We start from the raw sequence: 20,197 nt of genomic DNA on the forward strand, positions 1-20,197 counted from the left end.
TATTACTTAAAAACTCAATTTGGGTCTGTCGAGATACATAATTAGCTCTTGATATATCCTGCGAAGATACATAATTAGTTAAAATTTTTTGTAGTTACTTTGATTTGTTTAAATATGATAAGTTAAACATGTATGTTTACGTTACTTTTTCGTATATTTTTCATATATTCACTTAAGACATATGGAATCTAAAGTCTCGACTTGACAATATCAAACTTCAGAATTAAATTAGACTTAATCAAAACTAACTTGTTACATAGTATATAAGAAAATTTGTAATATGAACATAAGTTGAATACGTGACATATGTACAACTTTTTTTTATATAATAACAAGGACTAACAAAATTAATTTCGCCTCACAAAAATACAATATCTACTTATTGAATTTACATAAATAATATCTTAGTAATTTTAATTAGGGATGGGCGTTCAGTATTCGGTTTGGTATTCTCAAAGTTCGGGTTCGATAATTCGGTAATCGGTATTTGAACCTAGATACCATATATCATACTTATAAATATCGGTTCGGTAGTTCGGTAATCGGTAAATTAAACTTTGGTTCGATACGGTATTTGGTAATACCATATTAAAATTGAAGATGTGCAAATGTACGTTTAAACTTCAAAGAGTATCTTTAATAGAAACCCTATTTAGTATTTTTTTTTTTTTTTTACGAATATATTATCAAGGTCCAAGAGATTTTGTGAGATGACTATTAATATTGTCTATCGGGGTATATATATACTCAAAATTCGGTAAATACCGAATATCAAACGGTATTAATATCTTATACCAAATCCAATCTCGAATGTCGAAATATTAAAATTTTACTTTCAAATACCATATCAAATGTCGAATTACCGAATACCAATTACCAAATTTTTCGGTTCGATTCAATAATTCGATTTTTGATATTTTATGCCCAACCCTAATTTTAATATGCAACAACAACTAACTTCTTACATCGTATCTCTGAAATTATGTGTACGGACACAAGTTGAATACGTGACATATGTACAAATTTATAATAACAATAAGGTCAACAAAATTAATTTCGTCTCGCGAAAATATAATATCTACTTATTGAATTTACAGAAAAGGTAAGAATATACATCTGAGTTTTGATAAATGGTACAGATATACCTTCCGTCATACTTTAGGTATAAATATACCCTTGCCGTTAAAGAAAAACTACATATATATCCCTGAATTTTGATAAATGGTATGGATATACCCTCGGTCATGCTTTAGGTACAAATATACCCTTAAAATTTGATAAATGATACAGATATACCCTTCGTCATATATTTGGATTGATTTGAAGATTAAATTAGAGTTATTTTCGGGTAGGATAGGGATAAATTAAATTTAAAAAAGGGCAAGTGAACAAGATTGTCACGTGTCCTGTCGTTAGTGAGAAAGGTATATATGTACCTTTTCATTAACGGTAAGGGTATATTTGTACCTAAAATATGACGGAGGGTATATCTATACCATTTATCAAAGTTCGAGGGTATATATGTACCTTTTCATTGATGAATGATATAGCTGTATCATTTATTAAAGTTCAGGGGTATATATGTACCTTTACATTAAACGCAAAGGTATATGTATACCTAAAATATGACGGATGATATATCTGTATCATTTATTAAAGTTCAAGGGTATATTCGTACCTTTTCCGTTGAATTTATATAAACAATATGTAAGTAATTTTATTTTTTTGTTTTGGTATGCAACAATAATTCAAACACGTAGTTAATCTAATTCGTTAATCTCTAGAATGATAATTAACATCCACTTGCAAAAACAATCATAAAACTAAAGTTAGTACTAGTAATTAATCTTTAAAATTAATTTTTAATAGTACTTTTTATTTTCTTATCTATAGAAATATGTGAAGAACAAAATTTCAAGTGGTGTGGACCACATTTTCTTCACATCAAACATTGGTGTAATTATAAAAAAAATATATTTCCTCCTCAAAATCCCAAAAATATTATTAAAAAATTTAAGTATAGTATAATTATTAATTATTAGTACCCCTAATATAGCAAACATATGATTAAAGCCAAAGATGGAAAAATTTGGTTAATTGTACGGACAAAAGGATCATGAGGATCAATGGCCTATAAATCATCCACGTGTCAAAAGGTGATACCATGATTTGAATCTCGAAAATCGAGCCGACATGCGGTACAAGCTAACACGTGTGGGACAACTAAAAATACGTGTCAGCATTGTACGACATGTTAATCCTCAATATGATGTCTTAGGTTATAGAGTCGTCTTTATTAAGGGTACTTTACTCCCGATATCAATTTTTGGGCTTATTGACCTTAGAAATATTATTTTTTACGTCTCAATTTATATGACCTGCCTTCCTAATGATTTACAATCACAGAAACTATATTAGATTTATTTTAGATAAAAAATGTTGAATTTATTTTTATTTTTAAATTTCGTATCAAGTCCAACTATGGTGCAATATTATGGATTTCTACCAACACCTTTACTAAGTATCACTTAGTAATTAATTATCATAAAAATTTATTTGTAATTACTTTATAATTAAGTAATTTAATTGTATAAACATTTTTATTTTGCATAGTAAATACATAAAATTTAAAATCTTTGACAAGACACCTCTTTCTTTTGTCTTTTTAATGGAGTTTGCACATAGTTATTGGTGCACATCATATTTTATTACTATAAATTAAATATTCATCTTCAAGATTAATAAAATCTTACACCAAAACAAGCCAATTAGCCAATTTCAAAAGGACATTCTCGTGAGGAGATTAATAAACAAATTAAACTAATAAAAATAATATAGTTCGTTGCACAAAGCATCTCACATTAGTACAATTTGGAGAGCAGGCCAAAGAGTGTGATGTAGATTGTAAATAGTTTATCTTAATGCAAGCATTAATTTTCGACACTGGGCAGGTATCAGCCCCCATACACGGTCTTACGACTTTGCGGAAACCTTTGTTTTTGGTAAACAGCCCGATCCTAGTCACTGCAACTCGCTTTGTGAGGAGGCATCACTTCTCTCGAAATTACGAGGCTATTTTGCCGAGTTTATTAGAGAGAGTAGTCTCGTGCCCCTAAGTATTCTCTACCTACCCACCTATGTTGATTTGGGGTACACGGTTAGGGGTGAGCATTCGATATTCGATTAGGTATTTTTAAAGTTTGCGTTCGACAATTCGGTAATCGGTATTTGAACATAGATACCACATGCCATACTTATAAACATCGGTTTGGTAAGTCGGTAATCAGTAAATTAAACTTCGGTTCAATACGGTATTTGGTAATACCATATTAAAGTTGGAGATGTGCAAATGTACATTTACACTTCAAAGAGTATATTTAATAGAAACCCTATTTAGTATTCTTTTTGTTACTTTTTACGAATATATTACCAAGGTCCAAAAGATTCTTTGGGATAACTAATACTCTCTCTCTCTATATATATAAATATATATATTCGATATTCGATAAATACCGAATACCAAATGGTATTGATATTTTGTACCAAACCCAATCCCGAAATATTAAAATTTTACTCCCAAATACCATATCAAATACCGAATTACCGAATACCAATTACCAAATTTTTCGGTTCGGTTCGGTAATTCAATTTTTGGTATATTATACCCAGCCCTATACACGGTACCCTCTTACTCTGATTACATTCACGATACAAACTCGTGACTTATAAATCACACGAAAATAATTTTATCATTACTCCAAACCTTCCCTTCCCGTTAAAGGATGTTTGAACCCATATTAGCACCAACATGAGTTGTGGTGTAGCGGATGGGGCTACTCCACCCTTAATCAGAGGTCAAGGGTTCGACCTTGGGTATTAAGAAAACTCTATTGTGAACACTGCCACCTTAATGGGCCCTGCAACGTGCGATCCGAATTAATCGGGATTCCAATGCAGGCACCGAATACCAGATGAAAAAAAAAAAAAAACATAGTAGCAAGATGTGAGGAGTAAAATACTCCATAGACATTATTGTAAGGTGTCATATTCTAAAACTTTATATTATAAGATCTCAAAGGATCTATCTTGACAATATTTAATAAATCCCAAATAAAGATAAAGTGTGAATTTTTGTCTTTTAGTTTAATAATAGATCTAGTTTTGATTATATTATAAGTCAATACCTAACTATATGTTTCCCTTTTTATAGGCTCTTATGTTATCCACTAATATTATCTTGAATTTGCCCTCTATAAAAGAACCTAATACTTTATTTTATGATATGCTACAATTGCACCAAATTGGAGGTGGTAGGGGAGCTATACTTACTAAAAAAAGTGTTGAATCAACTTTCTAGATTAAGTAAGAATCTAGAGTTCAATACTTCTCATACATTTAAAATTAGTCGAGGTGCGTGAAAGTTACCTAGATATTCAGTATTAAGAGAGTTAAAAAATGTACGCATGAACTAATCGAAGGGGTTCAATAGTTCTCATGCATTTGCACGAAAATTAGCTGGTACATTCAGTGACGGAGTCAAAAATTTTATTAAGGGATTCAAAAGTATACACATGAACTAGTCGAATGATGGTTCAACATCTACTCTATATATACGTAAAAAATAATTTTAATCATGTATACATAATGTAATTTTTTGCTGAAGGAGGTTTGAATGAATTTCCTGAGTAAATGCTAGTTTTGTCCCTACCGACACCACGATTATTAGAAAAAAAAAATCTCATATATTTTCTTGGTTTTTTACCCAAGGTATAATTATAGCGTATATATTAGGGCCCAACCCGGAAAATAGAAAAAATCTTGTTGAAAGAGTCATTTTTATAGATGATTCATATAATGCGTGAATTAGATTTAATTATGCTCCAACGTAACTATCGAACATCGAAGTATTTATAAGTGGACAAAGCTATTATGGTTTCTTCTATTAGTAGATGAATTTTAGTCATGAACACCTAATTATTATCTTTTATTTGAAGAATAATTAAGAAAATAATATATATAACTTAGACCAGTCTGTTCAATTAATCACCCTTTTTCGCTTTCAATTGTGACACAATTAGTTCAATTTTTTAATCGATTTATTCAGAATAAAGATTTGAAAATTCAGAATAATATACATATATATCGTAAAAACTCTTTACACAATAGTTATTAATAAATTTTCTCATAGAGTGAGATATTGTATTGTATTTACAGAGCGATTGAATAAAAGTGCTCAATTTTGATACAATTAATTCAGATTCTTGCAACTTCAGAATAAAAATTTGAAAATTCTAATTATATCCAGCACCACTAAATCATTTAAAATATAGCTATACCTAATTGTTCATTAAAAAAAAAAAGTGAATAATTATCTGAAAAAATAAATTTAAATTACTTGCTGCAATAAGTTAAAATACACATATATTACAAAATATCTTTACACATTAGCTATCCATAAACCTTCTTCAAAAGTGAAATATAATATTATATTTATGTATCAATTGCATAAAAATGCTCAAATATGGCACAATTAGTTACAAATTTTAATGACTTTAGAATAAAGATTCAAAAATCATATTTATTTCCTTCATGACTAAATTATTTTATTTTAAGAAAAAATATAACTAACTGTCCATAAAAAGTGAAATTAATTACTTAGAAAATAAAATAAATTACCTAACACAACAAATTAAAATACACATATACTATAAAACAACTATGTCACATATAATTAACAAACAAACACCTTAATAAATAGGATACATGCAAAATTAAATCACTCTAATTTTGCATTTTCCTATATAACTACCATAGTTTTTCTAACACTATAGTTTTTGTTTCATAAAGGACAGTACGATACACTAAGTTTTTATTTGATAACGAGGTTCATCACATTGGACCTTATTACATACGCTACTTTACCTTTTACTTTATCTAGATGTCTTTTTTCTCAGCCTGAACCTCGTGTGTCCGTCCACACAACAACAACAACAACTCTTATATCATTGCACCACAACTAGTACTCCTGTCTGAACAGTCACTCTGTACTGCAATCACCACCATCAGCTACCACTGTTGCTTTTTGCTTATTGTTTGTCGATGACGTTGGCCTCTTCCTCTTCTTCTCATAGCTAACCCCTCTTGATTTAGTCTGAAAATCCCTCACTTCTCTTAGAAACTGCCTGACATTTCTTGCCCCAAATGGATTCATTTCTGGCTTTCCACCATTTTCATCATAAGAAGCTCTAAGTCTACCAATTAGTGCATCAAGACTCCCCCATGCTTGCCTTAATGGACATGAGCAAGGTGATGGAGGAGTTGGTACCCCAAAAAATGGACAACTTTGGAGGTGAACTTTGGTCTTTCCAAACTGGTCCAGATACCTGTTGAAAATATAATTAAATAAATAAATATTAAATTTATATACTTGTTTTACTATTCTTTATCTTGATCCGGGGGTCTATCGGAAACAACCTCTCTACTTCTTCGGAGGTAGCGGTATGACCTGCGTACAGTTTATCCTTCCCAGACCCCACTTATTGGGAATACATTGAGTTTGTTGTTGTTGTTGTGTATATATATATAGATATACATACATATATACATACATATATATACATATGTATATATGTGTGTGTGTGTATGCGTGTATATATATATAGGCCAAACCCATCGATAGCCTCTCAAACTTGTTACGAAAATACACTTAGACCCCTCAACTAAGGCTTGCACCTATCAGACACCTCAAGTGCTAAAATTGGTACCTATCAGATACAAAATGCTGATTTGGCACACTCTTCTTGAGCGCGTGAATAGTAAAATAAATAATATTTTATATTTTTTTTAATTGAAAAAGTTATATTTAAATTATTTTATTAATATAATTTTTAAATATTATAATTTCTTAATTAAAAAAAGGAAAAGAAAAGCATAAAACAAAGGATACATACATACATATATATATATATATATATATAATTCCAAAAAAGCAAGTCATTTTTTAGTTTCATTGGTTGTGAAAATATTAAAGGTTCTTTTTCGTCCGAAAGGGAGAAAGACGACGTTGCTTGCTTTTCGAGAAAAGAAAATTGAATGAAAGTGTAACGGAAGACGTTTTGTAGAAAAATAAGTTGATTTTTAGTTTTTTTGTTGCGAGAATATTAAATGTTTTTCATGTCCGGAAGGGGGAAATGACTTCACTCACTTTTCGAGAAAAGTGAATTGAATGAAGGTGTAAAGGAAGACGTTTTGTAGAAAAATAAGTCAACTTTTTAGTTTTTTTTGTTGCGAAAATATTAAATTTTTTTTTCTTGTTCGGAAGGGGAAATGACTTCACTCACTTTTCAAGAAAATTGAATTCAATAAAAGTGTAACGAAAAATATTTTCCAGAAAATTAAGTCAATTTTTTAACTACGAGAACATTAAAAGTTTTTCTGCTCTGAAGGCGAAAAAATTATTTTGCTTATTTTTAAGAAGAATAAATTGAATGAAAGCGTTATAGAAAAATAAATTATTTTTTAATTCTTGGTTGCGAGAATATTAACGTTTTTTTTTTTTCCGGAAGGGGGAAGAATGACTTCGCCCACTTTTTTTAAAGAAAGTAAACCGAATGAAAGTGTAACAGAGAACGTTTTCCAGAAAAATAAGTCAACTTTCTAGTTTTGATCGCCGAGAAGTATTTTTTACAGAATAAAAACATTTGTTCCATCCAAATGGAGAAGATGACTTCCCTCACTTTTCGAGTGAGAAACATATTCCTTCACAATCACGGGCGGAGCTATTAATTGTGCTTATAATTTGATAGGACTCGATAACTTTATCAGAAACTATCTTTCTATATACAAGTTCAGTTTTATATATATAAATAATTTATTTAGAACTCATAAATCTAAAACCCTAACTCCAAAGTCATTCATGATAATATTGACATTTATCACATCACACTTACACAACATTGTAAATCTTAAAAACCTAATTGAATTTTCATCAAAACACAATCTGTTAATATTTTTCTAAAAAGGAATTTTTTTCTCCTACTAAATATTTTAACATTATTTCATCTTAAGAAAAATGACCATATTCGTCGTACAAAATAACACTCATAATTTAATTTAAACTTTTAGGCGTGACAATCAACAATTTAACGATGCGTACCTGAGGAATTCCAGGACATGTGCACCACTGCATTGAACAAATGAAAGTGGGGGTTGGTGGTTTTCCAAGTACTGGCAGAAAGTGTTCCAATCACGACGTTTTTGATTCTCATATCGACTCAGCGGAGGGTTCGAGGATGCAAACATGGTTGTACTGTTTGCAATAAAGTTTGTACCTTGAACCATGTTGTTGCTTGATGTAGTGAAGTTGTTACTTTGTGATGTGACAAAATTCATTTTTCTTTATTTTTTCCACTTAGGTCAAGAACCCCTTTTTATAGGTGAAATGAAAAAAGATCAATAATTAATAGTATTTACTTTATATATAGTTATATGGTTAGTAGTAGAAAGATAAATGGTAAAGGACAATGTGGGAATTTATTACGTTCATACCGAGTTGAGTGTAATTGAACTGAGCCGAATTTAACTGGATTGAATAGAGGTTGGAAATCTTGAAAGATGTTGAATTTGTCAAGTCAAAAGATAGAATGAGGTCATGAAATCAAGATGACTCGAGCTGAATTGAAGTGGATTTGTGGGAATTTATTGCGTACATACTAAGCTGAGTTAAGTTGAACTGAGCCGAATTTAACTAGATTAAACAGAGGCTAGAAGTCTTGAAAAAGGTTGAGTTTGTTAAGTTAAAAGATAGAATAAAGCCAAATCAACCTGAGTCGAGCTGAATTGAAGTGGATCGAGAATTGAAGTTAGAAATGTTGACTAAGCTCAAGTTTGTTAGGTAAAGAGAGAATAAAATCAAATCACTCTGAATCAAGCTGAATTGAAATGGATTAAGTACTAGAGTTAGAAATCTTAAACAACTCAAATATATTAAGTAAAAGAAAGAATAAAATCAAATCTAGCTAAGTCGAGCTGAATCAAAGTGAATTGAGTATTAGAGTAGAAATCTTGAAATAACTTAAGTTTGTTAAGTAAGAAGGTGAAACAATCGAGCTGAATCAAGCAGAACTAGATTAAGTGTTATATATCAAAATCTTGAAAAAAGCTTGAGTTTGTTAAGCAAAAGAGACTGAGTTGAGTTGAGTTGAGCTGAACTGAATTATGAATTAGAGCTAGAAATCTTGAAAAGAGGCTGAGTTTATAAAGTAAAAGAAGAAACAAAACTCAATCGAGCTGAGGTGAGCTGAGTTGAGTTGAGCTAAGCCGAGCCGAGCTGAAAACTACCCTAAAAGATGATATTGATGAGATTTTCTTTCCAAGAAAAGGTGCAACAAGAAGGAAGAAGAAGAAAGAGGGGGCATTGGTCATATTTGTGTATGTAGAACTATATAATATAATGTTGAAAAATTTTATAATATAAGATTGAAAAATAGAGTAATGATTGAGGATAGTGGCTTTTGAGGAAAGAGGGTATTTTTGCAAGAAAGGGAAACCTATAAAGTTTGGCATTAATTTGAAGTGATTGGAGGAAGCAGTACCTTGTCTGCCAAAGTATTTGTACTACTAAGTTATTATATATTAATTTTTATGGCTAATATATATTAAAATAACTATATGAAAAATATTATAAGAATCAATAACATGGAATGTGGTGTAGCGGATGGAGATGTTCCTCCCTTAATCAGAGGTCGAGGGTTCGATCCAGGACATGGAGAAAACTCTGTTGGGAGCACTACCCCCCAAATGAAGCCCTACCCGGCGCGAATCCAGATTAATCGTACTCCAATGCGGGTATCGGATACTGGATGAAAAAATATATATATTATAAGAAGAAATTCTTCTCATTACAAAATGGCAAAAAAAAAGATACATACATTAAGATACTGGTCAAAATTTAAATAATTTGACTCTTGAAAAATGAAACGTGACAGATAATTTGGATGGAACGGGTAGTATATTATAGCAGTAGTAATAAGTACTGCTTGTTGCTTTGATCAATTCAGATTCGTGTCGTATGAGGGTTTGTATTGGGCAAAGTATTGCTCACAATCATGATCTTAATTTTTTGTATTACTATTCAAAGCTCGAACCAGATACTTTTGATTAACGACAGGTGGATTCTGTTCATCCTAGTTGTGTAAGTCGTATTCCATACTAAAAACTCTAACTCTGGGGTAAAATGTTTTCAATTAAAGACGAGTTTATACTCACGGCTCGTACCCAAGATCTAATTTAATACTCTAAGCAAATAAACCTTGTCCCTTATATTGAACGCTCGTTCCTATCTATTGATAAAAAGATCTTCGTGAGTTTCTATCTCGTTTTGTGCATTTTAATCTGATTAAATCTCCTTTCGTGAAAATATAATTCGAGATTAAAAATTTCAAGAAACTTATTTTCTTACAAGAATTTTAGAAATGCAATTATTTTAAAGATTACAATATACAACAAATCATTTGAATATTGTGATTTAAGACAAGTCATGTTAAAATTGTTACTTAATTGAATAGGCAAAAGGTATTATATTATATTGTTGGTAAATGATTATCTAATATACAATCAAAAATTTGGAAACTTCCTGGAAAACAATAATACAAAGTACCATCTTGATTAATCCAAAAATAATTGAAGTAACAAACGTAATTTTGTTTTAAATTATTTTGTCTCCCAATTTTTGTTCATACTGTGGAATCGGAATTTTGAATTTATTAGTTCTGAATTATATATATATATATATATATATACCCTATTCATCTCTTTCTCTTCAGTTTAGTTATTTTAACAATATCTTCTTTAATCACATTCCGAGACAATAACAACAGTCCTTTTTTAATCTTCTTTGGACTTTTCAAATCCCTAAGAATTTACAGATTAATCCACCGTTACTGCTAAAATACTGAGAGAATAACCATATACTAGGGGTATATTTATAAATAATTTACCAATATTATAAGATTGAACAACTGCCGGTAATCCGCGCACACACATATATATATAACTAATTCAGGTATACGCGCCTCGCGCGTGTACCTCACTTTAATGAGTTTAAAAATTACATTAAATAAGATATTTGTTTAAATAATAAAGATAAATATAATAATTAAATTTAATATCTTTTGAGTATGTAAAGATGAAGAATTTATTTATTAAACCTAATCTTTACCAAAAATACTATTAAAAGTCGATCGACATTCATTTATCATCTGTAAATTGCAACAAAATAATACAATGATAGAGACATCAAAATAATACAATTAAATCTAATCTTTACACACAATTTTTTTTTCAAAGTCGTCCGACACTCATCTACCACTTGTAAACAATAACAAAATAATACGTTAATAGAGATATCAAAATAGAAGTCTTATATATTTTAGGAAGTCTAGTTAATATAATAAAAAATAATTAAATAATAAATTAAAAAATAGTGAAAAGACAATTTTGTTTAAAAAGAGTTTCAAATCACTTTTCTGTAGAAAAATTAGAATTAACTAATAGTTTAAGGAAAAATCTGATTACCAAAATTTAGTTGATTTGCCCTCTGTAATAGTAAAATAACTTAAAATATAATTACAATTTTATTTAATAGTTATATGACTTGGCTAACGTGACTTTATTTTCTTACAATTATAACGAGACTTTGCCATTTAAAATTTTATTAATTTGTTAATTAATTACAATTTTAAGTTAAAGGAAATCCTAACGTGATTTTGCTGTCTTTTTTCCTTACAAATATGATATATTACTTAGTTTTATGGTATATTATTCAAACAAGGAAAGGTTTAAGGATTAAGTTTGAATGAATTCAAACAATGAAAGTTTTATCATAAATATATTTAATTAATTTTTAACTCTTAAATATTAAAAAAATAGTGAAAAGATAGTTTTATCTAAAGCGGAGTCTTTTAATAAAGAGCAAAAAGTTCAATTCACTTTTCTAAGGGTCTTCACACTTTTAATATATTATAGATTATTGAATTTTGAATAAATTATTATATCTATTAAGTAGATTTCTTAATAAAAAAAAAATACATAATCTCGAAATGGAGTTTGCCAAAACACAATAACTCTTCAGGTGTGACAACTATGGCCCATACATTAAATAAAATTAATTCAAATGTAAGTTCATATTAATTAAAAGTTTAATATATGCTACAATCTCTAGCTTCTAATTCTTAAAATTTTTAAGTCCAAATAATGGAGGTTGTCTACTTTTTCATCTTGTAATTAACAACGGAATCAGAATATTCACTAAGAAGAGTGAATATAATAAAGAAAAACATAAAAAACATTGAAAAATTCAATATATATATATATATATATATATATATATATATATAATGTAATTTTTCAGTAAAGAAATGTCAATTGATATCTTGTGAACAAGGATGACTCTGCCACTAATCGTATCATCTAAATTTCCAAAGAACTATTTTTATTATTACATCTTCACCTCAAACTAGTAATAGAAATCTAGATTAAGATTCTAGAAACAAGACTCGAGTTACTCATAAGGATGATAATTGAGAGTCCGTGCAAGAATCTCTCTTGAAGCAAGACTCGAATAATTCGTATGGATAGTAGTTAAGCTCGCTCGTGCAAGAATCTCTAGAAACAAGAATCGAATTACTCGCACTGATGATAACTGAGAGCTCATGCAAGAACATTATTAGAAACAAGTCTCGAATAATTCGTGTGGATAATAATTGAGCTCGCTCATGCAAGAATCAAATCTCTAGACAAGACTCGATATCTAGAAACAAGAATCGAATTACTCGTAATGATGATAATTGAGAGATCGTGCGAGAATATCTCTAGATACAAGACTCGAATAGTTTGTGGGAATGGTAATTGAGCCCGCTCGCACAAGAATCTCTAGAAACAAAACTCGAATTACTCATTCCAACGAGTCTTTAGAAACAAGAATCGAATTACTCGTAATGATTATAATTGAGAACTCGTGCAAAAAAATCTTTAGAAACAAGACCCGAATATTTCATATATAATTACAAGAGTATGTTTTTGGCAATTTGCCACTAACAAATTATTATTATTATTATTACATAAAAAATAGAAGGAAAGAAAACTTAAAAATAATTGGAAAGAAAACTTAAAAATAATTAAAAAAGAACACGTTCACGGTGGGACTCGAACCCACAATCTCCCGCTCCGGAGGCGAGCGCCTTATCCATTAGGCCACGCGAACTTGATTGTTACGTCTTTATTTACTTAATTAGTACTTCTTATCAATAATTCAATTTGAGATTTTGGTGACTATATCTTGCAACTTATCTCATATTTGACCACCCTTTGATGACAAACTAAAATGTTTTGAAGACAAAGTAAGGAAAATATTAATTTGGGCCTGTATAAAAGGGTCTATCGAAAACAATCTTTTTACCCAGCAAATTGTATAGTGGTAATGGTCTGTGTACATCATATAGACTCTCCTCATATCAGTGGCAGAGTCAGAAATTTGACGAAAAGTGTGCAAATTTTGGTGTGTAAAAATTAAATACACATTCATAATAGCTAAAATTTATTTTATATATACAACATAATTTTCCGACGAAGGATTGACATCTGACCACCTTTCGATATAGATGGCTCTGTCAATGCCTCAGACTTGTTAGAGGTTCAAGTTTGTTTTCTTGCATGAGGGGATAGAATGTGTTCTTTTCTCATCATAGTATTTAATTAAAAACTTTATTTATTTGACTGATAAATTCTAAGTTAGACATATAATATTATATTTAGATTGTTGAAATTTGCATAATGATATTTTAAGTTATTAAAACTTTTATGTATTGGTAGTCGATTATATTTTTTAAATAATTTAAGTTCTTAATTATTGTGATTTATAATATTTTTTTTTTCTATTCTACTAATTAGAAGTGACATAGTAAAATTATTGTAAAAAATTCTTGTGAATTTTTTTTAAGTGGCTCCATATAGGACATCATGTTAATTTAAAACATCAAAAATTAATTTATCATTTTACGTCTATTTTACCTTTTTTTATTAAATATTATTAATTTTGTTAATACTTAAATGACTCAATAATTAAATATGGGCAATTTAGTAAAATAACGATTGAAGTAGTTGAAACAGTCATGTCATAAATATCTATTTTCATTTTTATTAAATATTTTTTTTTTTAATATGTAAATGACTTATAATAATTATTTAGGGATAATATAGTAGAATTACTATTGAAACAGCTGAGCCAGACATATCGAACATGAGCAGCCTGCTTCAGCTGCTTATTGTGACTTCCTATATAGGATACTAATAATATAATCTTTTTAATACTTAAATAACCATAATAAGTAATTAAGGATGATATAGTAAAATCGCGATTGAAATCACGAAACAGACATGTATTAAAAATGATATAGCATAATAACTATAAAAAATTACTTGTGAAAATAACCTAAGTGAGACTCATATAAAATGTCAAGCTAATTTAAAATATCAAGAGTTAATTTATTATTTTATGTTCATTTTATATTTTTTTATTAAATATTATTAATTTTTTTTATACTTAGATGACTTATAATAATTAATTAGGGGTGATATAGTAAAATTACGGTTGAAGCAGTTGAAGCAGACATGTCATAAATATTTATTTTACTTATTTGTATTAAATATTAGTAATTTTCTAATACGTAAATAATTTATAATAATTAATTAGGGGTGATATAGTAAAAACACGATTATAGTAGCTGAAGCAGGTATGTCGACCTGCTGCCTGCTTCAACTGCTAAACTGCCTCTTATAATTAGGGGTGATATAGTAAAAACACGGTTATAACAGCTGAAGCAGACATGTCGACGGTTATAGCAGCAGAAGCAGGCATGTCGACCTGCTGCCTGCTTCAGCTGCTAAACTGCCTCTTATAATTAGGGGTGATATAGTAAAAACATAGTTATAGCAGCTGAAGCAGGCATGTCGACCTGGCTGCCTGCTTCAGCTGCTAAACTGCCTCTTATAATATAAGAGAATATCGATAGTATAATTTTATGAATGCAATTTAACCTATGGTACAAGGTTTCTAATTAATTGCCTTGATTTATAAATTATTAATTAACATTGTTTATAAGAAGTTTATTTTTTGTTACCTTTAAGGTTACTTGATAGTTATAGTGTACAATTTTCTTACAGAATCTCATAGAAAGCTCAACAACAATAAAGTATAATGAGCTCAATAGTAGTGACAAAGATCGAACATATAAACTTTAAATTTTAAATCCATCTTCTTTATATATATTTGGCATCCTTCCTTCAATTAACATTTAAACTTAAAGTTATTGTTAATTTTTAATTTGTCTTCATCACAATATTGTCCTCATAAAGATGAGCCTTTGCGTAACTGATAATTAATGTTATTGTCATGTGATTAGGAAGTCACGAGTTCGAGTTGTGGAAACAACCTCTAGCACAAATACAGTGTAAAACTACGTTACAATAAAGCCCTTATATGATCCAGCCCTTTCCAGACTCCAGTACCCTGCACATTGTCCTCACACCCTCTTGTAGCATTGTCATATAATCATATTTTACATATTTTTAATATTACTCAACCAAGCACAGAAACAAATAATTGTTTTTTTCAAATAAATATTTTCGATGGAAAATGTTTTCTAACCTTGCTACTATGCACACTAAAATACTTTAAATTTTATTAAAAATTCACAACCTAATTGATTACATACTTGCTCATAATAATACCAAGTACCAACAATCTCAAATTACTAAATGACAACTATAAACACACATCTCATAAGTAATTTAGAGATGGGTCTAGAGCGATTTCTATGAGTTCAACTAAACTTCGATCCATCAAGACTTTCGCCTAGAACCATGTATACATGTATCACACGAAATTTTTTAAACGTATAGATAATAGAACCACACACTTATTTCGTAAAGCAGTTGACTTTTGATTCTGAATTCGCCTCTAACTGATCTCGAATGCATTGTTTTCTGAACTCATGAAGACATTTTATTAAAATACCACGTATACATATATCACATGAAAATTTAAACGTATACATAATAGAACCACACACTTATTTTGTGAACCTGTCGACTCTTGATTCTGAATTCGCCTCTAACTGATCTCGGACGGGTTATTTCCTGAACTCATGAAGACATTATACCAAAAAACCATATCATTATTGAAACTAGTCATGTCTTCATGTCCATAATTTGTTGAATATTGCATGATCTCCTCTTTGTTTGATTGAGTATGATCATGAGAACTTGAATTATTTTCTTGAAAATCTTCTTGATGATCATGACAATAAGTTGGATGATAAGTAACCATATTTTGAGAATCTTGATAATAATTTGGAGATATTATATGGTGGTCAATATTTTGTGTAACATTTGTTGTCATTTCATGGTTTTGTTTGGTAGTTGTAGTAGATGCTAGATCAATATTGTGTTGTTCTAATCTTTTCTTCAAGTGAGTGTGCCAGAAATTCTTGATTTCGTTATCAGTTCTTCCTGGCAACCTCGAAGCAATTGCAGACCATCTGAAGAAAAAGAACATCAATTGAAGCTACGATATCCACATATAACATCGTAATATTCTGTATTATTTATGTTAAGAAATTCACTTTATATGTATAAATAACATGTGTCAAACTCAATTATTGTCATATTCTAGAATCCAACCTATTAACTTAAAATCATGTATCCACCTTGTTTTGATTTCTCGAATCAAGCGATTCATAAATCGAAAACCCTAATACACGTAAATATAAATGGTCCAACAGAAGCAAGAATTTCTTTTGCATACATTATTAGGTCACGTAAAAGATAACAATATTAATTAACACCTAGTCATTCATAAAAAAGTGGTAAGTTTAGTTATCTAATATTTATCGTTTAATACAGTATAATTTTTCGACGACGAAGAGTGAGATCGATAGCATTTTGTACATACCTATTTCCAAGAAGTTGATGTAACTTAATGATTATTTGTTCTTCTTCTTCACTAAAATTTCCTCTTTTAATGTCTGGCCTTAAGTAATTTATCCACCTTAATCTGCAACTTTTTCCACACCTTAATAAACCTATAACAATTTCAAAAAAAAAACAAAAAACACAGAGAAAGTTAATTATAGATCATAATATCAAGAAATAACTAATTGTTTGAACTATATATGTATCTATATACATACAATAATGAGAATCAACCCTTTTCCAAAGAGACGGATCAAAAATTTAAATTTTATGATAGATTTAATATTTATGTTTTTTATCACTGAATGTTAGTGCACTTAGCCACATATAATGAAGAATAATCATCAATCGTTAAATATATTTTATCGAAATATAATGATATTGAGTGCATAGAAAATTATATTGTGTGTATATGTATATAGACTAAAATTTACTTCTTATATCTTTAAATATCATTAGCGAAATTTCTAATTTTGTCTACCACTTAAATCTATTGCATGCACTTTCATAATTTCCCCTATATAAGAAGTGAGAGTTCAATAGCTGTTGTCGGTCGACATATCTGCTTCAGTGCTTCAAATTAAAAAAATAAGTTGGCAAAAACATGCATACATATACATATACATAAAATTAATAAAAATAAAATACAAGTCAAACTTAATTACCAGCTTGTTTAGGAAGTGCTCTCCAATTTTCATGTGTATATATATTACATTAAATCTTTGAATATCATTAGCGAAATTCCTGATTTTGTCTACCACTTGAATCTATTGCATGCACTTTCATAATTTCTCTTATATAAGAAGTGAGAGTTCAACAACTAAAGCATATGCTGCTTTCGATCGACATGTCTGCTTCAGTTCAAATAAGAAATAATTTTCCAAAAACATACATATTATACATAAATTTTTTAAAAAATATAAAAATCAAACTTAATTAATTACCAGCTTGTTTAGGAAGTGCTCTCCAATTTTCATGTCCATATTTTTGAATAAATGATATCAAAATTTGATCTTCTTCTTGAGTCCATGGCCCTTTCTTTAACCCCATTTTCTCACAACATGGAGCTCTTACCATTTTTTGCCTATTTTTTTTATTTTTTTTTTCAATTTCTCTCTCTAAATAATACAATATAAAGATGAGAATAAGACTAAATGGAAAAAGAGAGTGAAAAAAAAGGGCAAATATAATTACATATAAAAAGTTAAAAACGTGGAAAAGGTGGTCCAATTAATTGTTTTATTCTTATTTTTATTTGGTACCTTTTATCACAAAGAGATTTGGCATTGGATTTTTCTCTCAAACTAATTATTACATCGAAAGAAGATGACTAATTATTTTATTACATAGAGAAGGATACTAGTAGTTTCCTTATGGAGTTAAAAAGTCTAAAGTGAAAAGTAATTCGGATCACTAAAGCTCTCTTTATGTGCAGAGTTTAACAAAAAATCGGATTATAAAAATTTATTATAGGAAAAATATATAAAGTAGTATACTTAAATATTAAATTACAAAAAATAACAACACTTTTATCAAATTACATTTTGTAACATATGTATTTGTATGCATTTGTATTTTTGTAGCAACAGTTTGCAAAAACACAAAATTCATATCGATCATAAGGGCAGTAAAAATCATATGTATTTTTATTTTTGTAGCAACAGTTTGCAAAAATACAATAATACAACTTGTTATTTTAAGCAATTATGAAACTGTTGCTACAAAACTCATAATTAAGGGGATAAGTATGTTATTTCTGAATTTTGTCCATTATTATACGAGTCTTACTTTACACTTATGCTAGATACTATTTTCACGACGAACTATAATTTTCTCGTTACATGACAACAATTTTATCAGTTTCGAGGTTTTCCTTCAGGTTTAATTGTTTGTTTGATTAAAAAATATTTTAAAAAGTTATAAGTATTTGATTGCGCTTTTAGAGAAAAAAAAAAGTGATTAGCAGCTTGGAGCAATAAAGTTTTCGCTATATGTAGGGTTTGAGAAAAGGTCGGATTATAAGGATTTACTGTACGAGTCTTACCTTATATTTATACCAGATATTATTTTCACAGTTTGAACCATAATTTTCTCGTTATATGATAATAATTTTATCAGTTATTTAAAAAAAAAAACAACTTTTTCCTACAAAAACTTGTTAACTTTGTTGGAGTAAGGTATAAATTGTTGCTCTAGTATTGATAAATATATTTTTCAAACTAATTATCCAAACACAAATTGAAGGTTTCAAAAAATACCTCTTTGAAAAACATTTATGACAAAAATACTTTTAAAAATAATCAGATTTTAAAAATACTTCACATTATTTATTGCAATCGATAAAGTTATTGTCATGTGATCAGAAGTCACAAGTTCAAGTCATGAAAAACAAATTCTGGCAAAAAATACAAGACAAAACTGCATACAACATATCTTCGTGGTCCGATTCTTCTTCAAACTCTACAAATAAACGAAAACTTTAATGCACCGGAATTTTTTTTTTAAAAAAAAAAATTTATGTAACTTGTTGAAGCTAAATACATTTTCTCACATGCTATGTGCAATTTCTTGGTTGTTTCATTGTGTTGCAAATGTCCCTTTAAAACACTTTTATTTTCAAGTGTATTTGGTTAAGAGTCAAAATTTACATGCTCATAGGCCCACAAAGTCATCTCATTCTGCCGCCTGCCTAAAGTGTCCACAACATTTTGTGTCACTCAAAAAAAAAAAAAAAAAAATCTTGATGAAAAGAAGAAAAAAAGTGTTTTTTGATTTTGATTTGAATAGGATTTCGCTAGATTTGATATGATTATTACTTTATATATGTGATATCATAAAAAGTTATTGCTTGTTTGTTCAAACACCCCCTTTTTCATGTTAAGTGGCTCAAAATCGGAGATATTATTCCAGTAATATCATTATAGTATCACAGTTCGACTCATATTGAATGTACAAGACTCTTAATACTAATCTATGAGGTATTATTTCAGCAATATCATTATTGTATCATAGTTCGACTCATATTGAATGTGTTAGTATTAATCTATGAGATATTATTCAAGCAATATCATTATAGTAACATGGTTCGACTCATATTGAATGTATAGGATTTTTAGTATTAATTTATGAGATATTATTCCAGCAATATCATTATAGTATCACAGTTCGA

General features: G+C 29.0%; 2 protein-coding genes and 1 non-coding gene across 3 annotated transcripts; all 3 read right to left on the bottom strand.

The window, feature by feature from the left end:
* Positions 1-5,708: 5,708 nt before the first annotated feature.
* LOC107871355 (protein LIGHT-DEPENDENT SHORT HYPOCOTYLS 2) lies at positions 5,709-9,576 on the bottom strand. Its single transcript, XM_016718268.2, has 2 exons — positions 8,156-9,576; positions 5,709-6,383 (listed from the first exon to the last, which is right to left on the bottom strand). The coding sequence occupies exons 1-2, from the start codon at positions 8,389-8,391 to the stop codon at positions 6,038-6,040; spliced, it is 582 nt and encodes a 193-aa protein (XP_016573754.1). The 5' UTR covers positions 8,392-9,576; the 3' UTR covers positions 5,709-6,037.
* A 3,612-nt stretch (positions 9,577-13,188) lies between these two features.
* Positions 13,189-13,261, bottom strand: TRNAR-CCG. Its single transcript has one exon. It is a non-coding gene; the product is annotated as a tRNA-Arg (tRNA).
* Positions 13,262-16,037: 2,776 nt separating this feature from the next.
* Positions 16,038-18,221, bottom strand: LOC107872700 (transcription factor MYB14). The gene is made up of 3 exons (XM_016719324.2): positions 17,973-18,221; positions 17,009-17,138; positions 16,038-16,595 (listed from the first exon to the last, which is right to left on the bottom strand). Exons 1-3 carry the CDS (start codon positions 18,103-18,105, stop codon positions 16,169-16,171), a joined length of 690 nt encoding a protein of 229 aa, XP_016574810.1. The 5' UTR covers positions 18,106-18,221; the 3' UTR covers positions 16,038-16,168.
* Positions 18,222-20,197: the final 1,976 nt, after the last annotated feature.

Source organism: Capsicum annuum, chromosome 5, assembly GCF_002878395.1.
Source record: "Capsicum annuum cultivar UCD-10X-F1 chromosome 5, UCD10Xv1.1, whole genome shotgun sequence".
NCBI classification, from domain to species: domain Eukaryota; kingdom Viridiplantae; phylum Streptophyta; class Magnoliopsida; order Solanales; family Solanaceae; genus Capsicum; species Capsicum annuum.

What these genes read in the sequence shown, in the direction of transcription:
- LOC107872700 (XM_016719324.2), bottom strand. Translation starts at nt 18,105, where the DNA reads ATGGTAAGAGCTCCATGTTGTGAGAAAATGGGGTTAAAGAAAGGGCCA. An exon ending in AGCACTTCCTAAACAAGCTG is followed by an intron (nt 17,139 to 17,972) that starts GTAATTAATTAA and finishes AAATTGTTATAG; the next exon opens with GTTTATTAAGGTGTGGAAAA. An exon ending in CATCAACTTCTTGGAAATAG is followed by an intron (nt 16,596 to 17,008) that starts GTATGTACAAAA and finishes CTTTTTCTTCAG; the next exon opens with ATGGTCTGCAATTGCTTCGA.
- LOC107871355 (XM_016718268.2), bottom strand. Translation starts at nt 8,391, where the DNA reads ATGAATTTTGTCACATCACAAAGTAACAACTTCACTACATCAAGCAAC. An exon ending in CATGTCCTGGAATTCCTCAG is followed by an intron (nt 6,384 to 8,155) that starts GTACGCATCGTT and finishes TATTTTCAACAG; the next exon opens with GTATCTGGACCAGTTTGGAA.